This window comes from Talpa occidentalis, unplaced genomic scaffold, assembly GCF_014898055.3.
Source record: "Talpa occidentalis isolate TD23 unplaced genomic scaffold, MPIMG_talOcc4v2.1 talOcc4.6, whole genome shotgun sequence".
In the NCBI taxonomy this organism is placed as follows: Eukaryota; Metazoa; Chordata; class Mammalia; order Eulipotyphla; family Talpidae; genus Talpa; species Talpa occidentalis.
Window position 1 is genome coordinate 40,760,344 of NW_023604972.1, and position 12,077 is coordinate 40,772,420.

The following is a 12,077-nucleotide window of genomic DNA, read 5'->3' on the forward strand; positions in this document are numbered from 1 at the left end:
ATCACAAGTTCATGTGGCTCACATCCAGATTGCACCAGGCTGAGCGAGGCCGCCAGTCGGCTGAGTTGGACAACCGTCTCTTCAAGCAGGACTTTGGAGATAAGATCAACAGTCTGCAGTTGGAAGTGGAGGAGCTCACCAGGCAGCGGTGAAGAGGGGCGGCTTGAGGCGACAGGGTGGTCATGGGTAATTCAAAACCTGGGCAATGAGAGAAGGCAGCCTCACTACTTCCAACCATCTCCATTCTGTCTTTGCAATGTCCTTTCTCTGGAATTAAAATTTAGGAGGTTTTATATACTTCAGCATTCCCCCAATCTTACCGATACCCTTTATAAACATTGAATTAGGAAAATAGAACCCAACGTCCCAGATCAATAAAATATAAGAGAATTCATGCGTAGCTTCACACTAAAAATAGAATTTCCTAAATTCTTACAGTGTTCCAGATTCTTTTTAAGATTATTTATTTTTGTATAGAAGAATTGGGGTGTAGGTCAGAGGTGTGGAGAGTGAGAGGATTTACCAGAGACAGTAGGGAGCAGTGGACGAGACAGGAGAGGTCTGCTGCGCCATGTGGGTTAGCTCCCTGTCCGGACATAGAATTCAGGCCACCTCAGTGGGCCATTGCGGTGGTAGCATTGAGACATAACCCCCAGGGCACCAGGGAGGCCCGTGCCAGATATTTTACTAAGCACTTCACATATATTCTCTCCTAACATCTTCCTATCGGCCCTATTAGTTGATATCTTATTATCAGTACTTGAGATGAAATTAAAGTTAGAGGAGATAAATTTGTCCAAAATCACACAATTAAGCTGATAAAAAGCCATACTAATTTGAAAGCACATCTCTGACTCCAAGACCTTAATCCTTCTTCCATATTATTTCTCAAATGAGATTCAATTATATGCTGAAGTCACCGGCTTAAACAAACAGAACTTTGTTGTTGGATATAAAAACATAGTTACTAAGGACACTAGAGATCGAGGACTGAATATATACCTATAAAGAGAGACCATCTAATTGATATGAAGTGAGACTATAGTGCTGGTACTTTCATACTGAATCTTGCCCAAAATTTACAATTATTTTATTTCAGTTACAGTAAATTCTATTAATTGTCATTCAGGTGACCGCAATCCTTCATTAATAGTTAATATAAAATATTGATATTCAGAGTAATGATTCTCAGGCACTGGGAGATCCTAAAGTGCACCCTTAGTCATGCAAGAAAGATTAAATATGTATGTATTTTAGTGTTACTGGTTCTGTTGTATTTAGTGCTTGAAAACCTGGTTGCCCATATGTACCTGATAACTTTCTGTTGATCAAGAATTAAAACTTAATTACTGAACTTTTTAAGAGTTGGCATTCTTCAGCAGAATATATCAAAATCCCAACTTTTCATCATTTTCTCTCACCTGTCCCAGGAACCAGCTTGAGGTAGAACTAAAACAGGAAAGAGGGAAAAGGTTACAAAACAACAGGAACATCCCTGGAAAGGGTTCCCAGAAGCCAGAACCCAAAACGGTAATATTTATTCCCTTGTTCTTTTATTTCATTTTCAGAGAGTTTTCTGGAACACATACTTAATTGCAATGGCCTTGAATATGTAGACAGTAGAGATGGAGTTAAACATTTGAACATTTGCTTCTGAGTCTCCCTTTAATATATGCTAACTTGACTTCTTTTGGAAAGGGGCATTTTTAACAACCTGATTTCCAGTAATCCTCTTATCCCTTTCAGTTTGTTAAGTAAGAATCATTAATTTGGCACCTTAACAAAATATCTTTCTTGGACTTCTACTGGTTGATTTTTTTAAATAATATGGCATAGTAATCCCTCCCTAATTTGAATTCTCCTTTATTTTTTTTTTAAAGATTTATTTATTTTTGCATACAAGAGCTAGGGTATAGGCCAGAGGTGTGGGGGCTGAGAGAATTCACCAAAGACAGATTGGGGAACAGAACAGGCTGATTGAAGTGCACTGCTGAGGGGAGCAGCAGGTGAGTCAAGAGAGGTCTGCTGTGCCATGTGGGCTGCTCCCTGGCCAGCCCGGGGGGATTAAACTAATGCTGGGGGATTGAACTCATGCTGCGGTGGCTGCGGACAGCTTCGTAGGTTGTGTCTTATCCCTTCTGCGCCACCAGGGAGGCCCTGAATTCCCCTTTAATAGAATTGACTTAAATGCGGATTTACTTCTGTATACCTTTTTCAAAATCATGAGAAATTTCAATGTTATCATTCTCCATGCACTTCTCTTGGGGAAATAAGAATAAGAGAGAACTAGGGAAGAGAACATAATATAGAGTGTTTTAAAGAGCAAGAGTAGAAGTTTCTGTGGAACAGTGTTAGGAAAGAAACCTCTCTGCCACCTACAGTGGAAGTGGAGCTAACATTGGAGACGGCAGCCTCTGGAACCCAAAAATCAGGAGCCAACTTCTTTAAATAATAATACAGAAAAACATGAAATGCTTTTTCTGTCAAAAAGAAACTTGCAGGGCCTCCCCGGTGGCGCAGCAGTTAAGCGCTGGGTTGCGAAGCTGCCCGCAGCCTCTGCAGCGCCGGTTCAATCCCCGGCTGCTCCCCGGCCACCGGAGGAGGGTCCCACATGGCGCGCAGACCTCTCCTGCCGCCCGCTGCTCCCCTCAGCAGTGTACTTCGGTCCTTCTGCCTGCTCTGCTCCCCGCTCTGGCTCTGGTGAATTCTCTCACCCTCCCACACTTCTGACTGTACCCAGTGCATGTATAAACAAAACAAACAAACAAATAAATAAATAAATAACATGCCTCTATAAAAAAAAAAAACTTGCAATCAAGACTATGTGGTATATATTCACAATGGAATATTACTCAGCAATTAAAAAGGATAAACTCATGCCATTCGCAGCAACATGGATGGAGCTGGAAGGGATTATGCTCAGCAAAATAAGAAAGAAAATGACAAATATCAGATGGTTTCACTTATAGGAGGAATGTAGAGGAACCAAATAAGGGATCAGAAAACAAAATTAACTATAATAAAGTGAAAATCAAAATCAACAGGCAGCCAGAGATATTCTGTAGGAGAGGAGGAGAGAGAAGGATCAGGACAGGGGTGGGAAGAGCACCAGGGACTATGATGGTGGTGCATGGGTAAATTGATGGGAATTTCATGGGGAAATCATACATTGTACAAATATGAAGGATTATGCAATAAATTTATATGTATATAAAAACAAACTTGGGGGGTGGTTACCTCCTTGGTATACATTATATATAACAAAGCAGGACAAATTTTTAAGTTTTTTACTTAAAAAATCTAAGGAATGAACTGCCAATTTGATAGAAAATAAAAAAGAGTGGTAAATGGACATTTATTACATAGTACCCTTTACTACTAATTTAAAGCATGCAAAATACCACTCTGTGTGGCATGCTGTCTTTATTAGGTTTAGCAAACATAAAATCTGTTTATAAGGGCTTACAGAGATTCACTTACAATCTTGGTCTATCTTACCCCATTTTTTTTTGGGCCTCCCCGGTGGCGCAGCGGTTGTGCGCTGGGTTGCGAAGCTGCCCGCGGCCTCTGCGGCGCCGGTTCGATCCCCGGCTGCTCCCCGGCCACCGGAGGAGGGTCCCACATGGCGCGCAGACCTCTCCTGCCGCCCGCTGCTCCCCTCAGCAGTGTACTTCGGTCCTTCTGCCTGCTCTGCTCCCCGCTCTGGCTCTGGTGAATTCTCTCACCCTCCCGCGCTTCTGACTGTACCCAGTGCATGTATAAACAAAACAAACAAACAAATAAATAAATCATAAATAAAAATACATGCCTCTTTAAAATAAAAATATCTTACCCCATTTTTCCAGTGAGGTCTTAAGTTTCTCAGTCTTGAATTACCTTGTAATGGGATTTCCAAGGGGGCAATTATTGTTCTGATGAGCCTTTCTTGATTCTTGAGTAATTTAAAAACATAATGTACTTTTGGAAGCTAATGGGCAATAATTAATGGTAGGCAACTGCTTGCGAGCCTAAGAGCACTGGTGGCATGCAGTGTAAGCCTTTATATTGATCTTTCAGAATAAAGAAAACTCCAGTTACCTAGGCTGTAGAAGTTGTGACTGAGTATCCAGAGGGTTACAATCTGCTCTTTATGGCCATTCTTGGTTTTACCATTTCCAGAGCTCCGTTAGAAAATTATTTTTTTAATTTAATATATTTTAAGATATGTTGTTAAAATATATTTACTAAGAAGTAACCGATAATTTGAGCCCATTTTTTGAGTAAATAGGATACATTCTGAATTTCATTTGGATCCCCAGAATTTAAAAAAATGTCTGCTCTGAAAATCACCTATTGCAAACTCTATCAGAATAATTTATTAAGAAACTTCTTAGAACAAAGAGTGAGGAAGAACTTGGAAGTTTAAATTCCTTCCCTAATTAAAAAAAGCTATTTATGTTTATACTCACACTGAGACAATACAGAAGAAAATGTCTGCAATTTCATCATTGTTTAGCATTTGAATAATTAATAAACTGGGTATTTTCTTTTGGCAGGATGGAAAGCACAAAATTCAAGAGGAAAATGTTAAACTAAAAAAGCCCTTGGAAGAAAGCCACAGGTATCTGTTGATAAAGTATTAACTAAGATACTAAATTATTTTGGGAAAGAGGGAGCTTTTGATATACATTGGCCGTGACACACACTAACACTGATTTGTAACATCAGTATTCCAGAAGGACATTTTGAAAGAGAACTGAAAAATAATAAATCAGAAACACACAGTAAACCAAACCCATTTAGTGCATTCCAGAAGAAAGACAGGTGATCAGGCTATCCTCTGACTCTACATGGGTAATCCTTACACTCAACATCATCACTTCAGAGATTACTTTTAATCTTTACTGGATTGGTATCATAGGATAATGATGCAAAAGTCATACCACCTCACAGGTTCTTAAATGTACTTGAGTAAGACTTGTTTCTTTCTATATGCTAAATAAAAGGCAGCTATGTTTAAATGAATACTCCAGTTTGCTTATTTCCTTTCTTTTAAGGATCTCAAACAGCTTAACTTATATTCTTTTTTCTTTAACTCTTTTTATCTTATCTGCTCACTAGGAAGAACATAGGATTATTTCAACATAAGTTGATTTAAGGCATTAATTTATTAGCAGATGAGAATATAAAAAAAAGATTACATAGTGTCCCTGCTTTTGAAAATGAAAAAGGCAAAACTATATCATATTCTGGAAAAGGCAATACCATGGAAACAGCAGCTGCCAGGGCCTCGAATGCATTGACAGATGGATAGGCAGAGCACGTAGGGTTGTTTTAGGACAGTGGAAATACTATCTAAGATAGAGTAATACATACATGTCACCATACATTTGTACGAATCTATAATATGTACACCACCAAAAATTAATCCTAAAGTACACTATGGACTTTGTCACTGTCATGTCAATAATAGTTTATTGGGGGCCTCCCTGGTGGTGCAAGGGGTTAAGACACAACCTATGAAGCTAACCGCAGCCACTGCAGCACGAGTTTGATCCCTAGCCAGGGAGCTGCCCACATGGCACAGCAGACCTCTCCTGACTCACCCGCTACTCCCCTCAGCAGTGTATTTCAGTCAGTCTACCTGTTCTGTTCCCCACTCTGTCTCTGTTGGATCCTCTCACCACCCGCACCTCTGGCCTGTACCCCCGTTCTTGTATGCATAAATAAATACATCTTTAAAAAAAATAATAGTTTATTAGTTTTAACAGAGGTACTACTCTGGTACTAATGTTGATGTGGGGAACAGAGTATGTGGGAAATCTCTGTACTTTATGCTCAGTTTGGCTGTAAACCTAAAACTGCTCTAAAAATGTCTATTATAATAACAAAAAAAAAGGTTAATAATGAACACGGAAGGATTTTGACTCTGTATTTTTGGCACTCTGACCGATTCAGACTTTGGCCTTAAGGATGATGTAGCATGTCATCTGGAGCAAAAGTGGCTGCTGGAAAAGATACATTACACAGCCCAACACATAGGCTGTTTATGCAGGCATTTAGCCTCAACAGCACTTCCTTGCCTCCCAAAGCTTTAAAGTTTACTTCCAAAGGGTATAATCTGATTCAGAACTACCTTGAAATATAGCATATATAACAGTACAGTTCAGCATGGGCCATGAAGAGAATTAGAAAGGCCATAAAATTAATGTGGGTGCCTTTCAAGGTTAGCCTAGTTCCACACTAAAATCAAGCCCTTTATAAACAATTAAGATTGTCTTACATGCCAGGTTCTGATTTAGACCCTGGGAATATAAAACAATGCTGCCATGTATCTATATTGTGTTTCATCTTCATCATCTCCTTGCAAATTTAATTCTCCTTTTAAAAGTGTAATCATCTATCATACTTGACAGGCGAAGAAGCAGGAGCACAAAAGAAGTTCAGTGGCATACACAGGTTGCCTCTACTTATAGTGTTTTCTGTTTTTAAGCTGTCTCTGCATGCCATAACAGCTGCTTCCAGGGCTGATTCTGTCCAGAACTGCAATCCTAAAATGGAAGCTTCCTGGGATTGTGATCCAAAAACAACTGAAAACCTGGCCTCACTGCCACTTAGCTGAGAATTGGAAGCATATTAGATCTGTGGTGCATTTTCCTCAGACCTGGAAGTCAACTTTGCATCTCTTCTTCTTTAGCTCAACTTCACATTTTAATGATACCTGGGAAAGGGGACTAATTAATGCATAACATGATAATGGGTAGCTTCCTATAATAATAGATCAGAAACAGTAACTCTTAAAACATACCACATGGGCCACTGGATAGGGAAACAAAGAATATTTTCACGGCAGCAAAAGGAAATATACAATAGAACTTCTACTCTGTTTTTTGTTTTTTTTTTTCAAATAAGAATTTTATTTAAAGAGTTATTTATTTATGCATACAAGAACGGGGGTACAGGCCAGAGGTGTGGGGGTGAGAGGATTCACCAGAGACAGTGGGGAACAGAACGGGCAGACAGATGAAATACACTACTGAGGGGAGCAGCAGGCGAGGCAGAAGAGGTCTGTTTCACCCTGTGGGTTGCTCCTTGGCCTGCTGGGGATCGAACTTGTGCTGCAGAGGTTGCAGATTGCTTCATAGTGCGGTGCTTAGCCCCTTGCACCACCAGGGAGGCCCCAACCCCCTAATCTGTTTTTAAATACGAAACCATGTAGGCCAAGGATCTGGTAATTGATTTAACAACCAAATTTTTCAATCCTCTATGGTCAAGATTAATAATTATATTGGTCCCAGCAACGTAAAAGAACCATGATACTGCTTTTTCTGAGCTTTTGGAAGTTATGAATCAAATTATAAGTTACTGTTTGTTACTGTCTTAAATTTTCTGTTGTAGGCTGCAGTCCCACCCTATGGATGGACAGGTAACTGAATCTCCTGTTCTCAAAATTTTTATATGAATAATGTAGTTGGCTATACTATGCCTAGAACTAAATTAGGCAGCAGGGGAAGTAGATAAATGTGTTTAAGTAGTTTACTAATAAAACAAAACTTCTGACTTCCTATTTAAAATTCTCTTTCACAAACTGTGAGATCCAAGAGAGCTCACTGTGCCTCTTTCCTCTAGTTTTCCCTTATATAAAATGGAGAGGGAAAATACTCATTGATCATCTAGAAATAAGCAGACATAAATGCTTGTAAAATGCTTCACAAACTTAATAGTATACGACAACTCACTGAGGAAAACAACAAGTGTTAGTATGTGTCGGTCACACCTGTTATTTATCTACTAAGATAGAAGATGAAACCTATTGCTTTCTGTTTTCAATGGTAAAGTAAGCCAAGAGAGATGGGTTACTTTTTTAACTTTTTACTTTATACATAAATACTTGAATTTTCTTTTTATAATAAAATCACATTATTTTATTAAAAATTTAAAGAACTCCAACAAAATGATACAATGATTTGAGTCATATTAAAGTCATGGGATTGTATGTGATTGGTTTTTTTCATTTTCTAAATAGCCCACATTGGTTATGTTAATGTTGTAACTAAAAAGTAAATGTTATGAAAGTATTATTTTGGAGCTAAGGTAAGCTAATTGGCTTATTATGTGGCTTAGGACCAACTACTGCTGAAAAAGCCACAGATGTGTCAGCTATGCCAGGAAGATGGCAGCCTAACACAGGTAAGGGTGGTAAGAAATGAATGGGTTCTTCATAGGAATGTCTTTATACACTAGTGTCTTCCGGTAATATATACTTTGTTGTGTACTGCAGAATGAGGAGAAAGGCAAAAAGAGCAATTATTTATTGTGTACCTATTCTTTTTCATAGAAAGTCATGCCATTAAATCCCCATTAAAATAAACATAACGCCTCCCTGGTGGTACAAGGGGTTAAGTCTCAGCACACCAGCCACTGCAGCATGAGTTCAAACCCTAGCCAGGGAGCTAACCCACATGGCGTGGCAGACCTCTCCTGTCTCACCCAATGCTCCCTTCAGCAGTGTACTTCAGTGGATCTGCCTGTTCTGTTCCCCACTCTGTCTCTGGTGAATCCTCTCCCACCTGCACCTCTGGCCTACACCCCAGCTCTTGTATGCATAAATAAAAATAAATTTTTTAAATAAATATAGGGAATTTAAAATAATTATAAATTTCTATATATTCAGTGCCTGCTCTGTGGAATGCGCTATTCCATGTACCGAAGAAAGAGTAGTAAATAAAGTGTAGACTAAGTCTCTGTTCTTGTGAAGCTTATATCCTCTGTACCAGCATTTTATAAATGAAGAACCTTGGACTAAGATGTTAAGTACATTTCCTGAAAATACTCAGATAATGAGTGGTAAAATCCAGATCCAACTTGACTTTGGCTCCAAAGCCTAATTCCTTCCAGTACTCCACTTAGAGCAGGTAAGATTGGATGAAAATAGGATCTTTGAAATATTTGGGGGAACAACCACTGAGAGGAAAGTGAGTTCCCCCTACTAGATCTTGTTTTTGCCACAGATCCTCAAAGGTCTCTGCCTGATGAGTACCTTGCCAGTTTGCTCTCCTAGAGTGGGCGGAGTGAAGGAAGCATTCTGAAAAAATAAATGCCTTTGAGAACCAGAATTATACCTTGCTCACAGTAGTACCTCCCATCATCTAAGAAAGTACCTAATAGTACATGCTTTGGAAATGTTATGCACAAATGGCTATGAGAAACAAGTGCTGGAAAAGATAAGGAAATGTACTTACGTTCTTGATTACAACCTGTATGCCATCATTTGTGATCATACTGAATTTCAACAAGCAAAATTATAATATGACCTAGTCCAAGATAGCAGTCAGATGACAGATCAACTGCCTTCATAGAAGTAGAAATGTTTCAAAGTAGAAGAAACTGCTAATTCTAACTTTGCTATGCCATGCAAAGTAATTGCAGTCTATCACAAGAAAATTCCTTCTAGGCATTCAAATAAATGTCCCCTATTCCACTGCATCTTTAAGATGACGAATTGTTTGTGAGAAAGTAGCATTTTCTAGTAGGAGATTATTCTTCTCAGCATTTATAGAGGGACTCTTGAAGCTCTGTATGCATCACCCATCACAGTCTTACCAGTGACACTTTAATAATGACCCTATGCTGTCAAGCTTCTTGGCCATGGAAGATTCAAAATGTTTAATCAATGGGCTAATTTCTCCCATAAACAGAATGCCGGAAGTGGTAATCCTGCTATACTGATATCCCAAAACATGTGCTTATAGAGCGTCACAGAAAAGCACTAAGCACATCAGTGTATTAGGAATTACACTTCCAGTTCATGCTCAGCAAATCTTTATCATTTTTTGAGATAATGTTGATTTACAACACTGTAATTTAGAGAAACAGGTTCACACCTCTTCGATGTGTATTACCACACCATGCCCACCACCAGCGCATCCAGTTGTCCTCCATCGTAGTCCATTGGAATATCAGAATGTTTCTCTAACTGCTCTTAACTAAAATTGTCTGTATTTAAAAAGTGTATCTTTTTTTTTTTTAAGATTTCTTTATGTATACAAGAGCTGGGGTCCAGGCCAGAGGTACAGGGAGGGAGTATGAGAGGATTCACCAGAGTGGGGAACAGACCAGGCAGATTGACTGAAATACACTGCTGAGGGGAGCAGCGGACGAGTCAGGAGAGGTCTGAGGTCTGCTGTACCGTGTGAGGATATCCCTGGGCAGGGATCAAACTCAGGTTGCAGTGGTTGTGGACAGCCTCATAGGATGCGTCTTAACCCCCTGCACCACCAGGGAGGACCCTCAGCAAATTTTTTAATTTTAGATTGGTCTCCCAATCCATTGCCTGCTTTATTTGGAGTATGCTTAGGTATTTACAAACTAACAGAATTAGATCACCTAAAAGTGAACACAAGTATGTATTCCAAAAGATAACTTATATACCGTCTGTTCTTTTGAATTCTGTGGCTCTGCTTCTTTGTAGACAGAGATTGTATTTGGTTAGTTACTGTCTGGAACATAGAACCATCAGTCACTACTTGATGAGACGTTGAATATTTACTGTATTTGCCCTTTTCTATCCCATGCACCCTTATATTTTGCCCTTTTAATATCGCCACCTGACATCCTCTTCTCCTTACAGAATGTGTGTAAGAACTGCAGAGGAGCCTTCTGTAATGCCTGTTCAACAAACGAACTGCCACTTCCTTCAAGTATTAAGCCTGAGCGAGTGTGCAATCCCTGTCACAAACATCTGATGAAACAATATTCCACTAGTCCATCGTAAGACTGAAGGCCAACACCTAGACCAAAATGTCTGTTAGGTATCAGGATCCCCTAGAGTACAGAACTTAGAATCAACTCAAAGAGTTGATAGGAATGATTTAAATAAACCAGGTCCATCCAGGGAGAAAAAGCAGTGGTTGGGGGTGTTGGAAATTTTGCTCATTTCCTACTGACTGTATGAATAAAGGTTACTCAGTTGAGCCTCTCTCTTCTAAATCTAAGCAACCCCACACTGAAGTTTATTTGATAACATAACTTTGGAGGAACTATTCATTTTTATGAGTAGTGATGATAATACTGGAGTGGATATAGTAGGAGAGGGTCTAAGCATGTAAGAAAAAAAAGAATTATAATCTCCCTGTTAACATTTGTGACGTCAAGAGGGAAAAGATTAATATTAACTGAGATCAAGATGACGTATTACATATCTTCCCAGGTGCTGCTAGACATAAACACTTTCCTCACCTCACTACCTACCTCTTTAAAGTACCTCCACCAAACTGTGAACCCAGACTCAGGGAAAGGAAATTATATAGTAATATAAATTCTGAATGTACTTAAAACAACATTGTAATATATTATAATTTCAGTGCCTGGTCTTGGCCTGCAAGTGCTTTCATTATCAAAAGAAACACTTGCCCTTTTTCCACTTAAAAACTTCAAAAGTAATCTGTTGTTTTCAGAATCTCTTCCTACAAAGTAAGCCAACTCTTACCCAGACCCCACCTTCCTCTCCAAGTCATGATGGAAACTGTGAGTTTAAAGATAGGGTTTGACTTATGGATAGGAAGTACTGAAAATAAAGCTAATAAAATAAGTCAGGTGTAGAGTAAAATTAATTTGTTATGGCTAAGAATGGTTAGAATATGTAGTTTTTGAAGAAGGAATCCCTTACTCTGAGCCAAGCATTAGAACAGGTAGATGTCTAGCTTGTTTGATTCCAATTAAGACGTAAAAAGATAAGATTTTGTAACTGGTGCAGAATTCTGGGGTGGAAAGATGGTATTTGATCAAGCCTGTCTCCTGGAAATGGTTTACAGCCTGGGAAAGAGTTGTTATGAAGTTGAGTTTTCAGAGTACTAGGGAAAAATAAAATAATACTCCTAGCCTAGTTTGTCGTCTTTCTTTCTCTTTAAATAATTTGTGTGTGACTCTTTATTCTCCGGTTTTTTTATGTACATGTACTTGCCAATATAATATGTAACAGGACTATTCTAGGTGCTATAGATAATGTGGGGAATTAACCTAAATTAACAAGTTTTTTAATTAGTTTAGAATTAAATTGAAAAGTGGCAACTGTGCATAGAATGCGGAATAAGCCACTT

The 12,077-nt window shown here is 38.9% G+C and overlaps 1 protein-coding gene across 6 annotated transcripts in view; it reads left to right on the forward strand.

The window, feature by feature from the left end:
- RUFY3 (RUN and FYVE domain containing 3) overlaps positions 1 to 11,887 on the forward strand; it is an 80,067-nt gene extending 68,180 nt beyond the window's left edge. For 2 of the 6 annotated variants that reach the window (XM_054688196.1, XM_037529899.2), the window contains exons 13-18: positions 29 to 148; positions 1,431 to 1,530; positions 4,536 to 4,600; positions 7,378 to 7,405; positions 8,104 to 8,169; positions 10,610 to 11,886. In XM_054688196.1, coding sequence (XP_054544171.1) covers positions 29 to 148; positions 1,431 to 1,530; positions 4,536 to 4,600; positions 7,378 to 7,405; positions 8,104 to 8,169; positions 10,610 to 10,753 — 523 coding nt within the window. In that variant the 3' untranslated portion in view covers positions 10,754 to 11,886. Of the gene's footprint in view, positions 1 to 8; positions 149 to 1,430; positions 1,531 to 4,535; positions 4,601 to 6,395; positions 6,852 to 7,377; positions 7,406 to 8,103; positions 8,170 to 10,609 lie in introns of those variants that run through there. The other 4 variants (XM_037529898.2, XM_054688195.1, XM_054688194.1 and 1 more) reach the window with 4 other exon arrangements.
- The last annotated feature ends 190 nt before the right edge of the window (positions 11,888 to 12,077 follow it).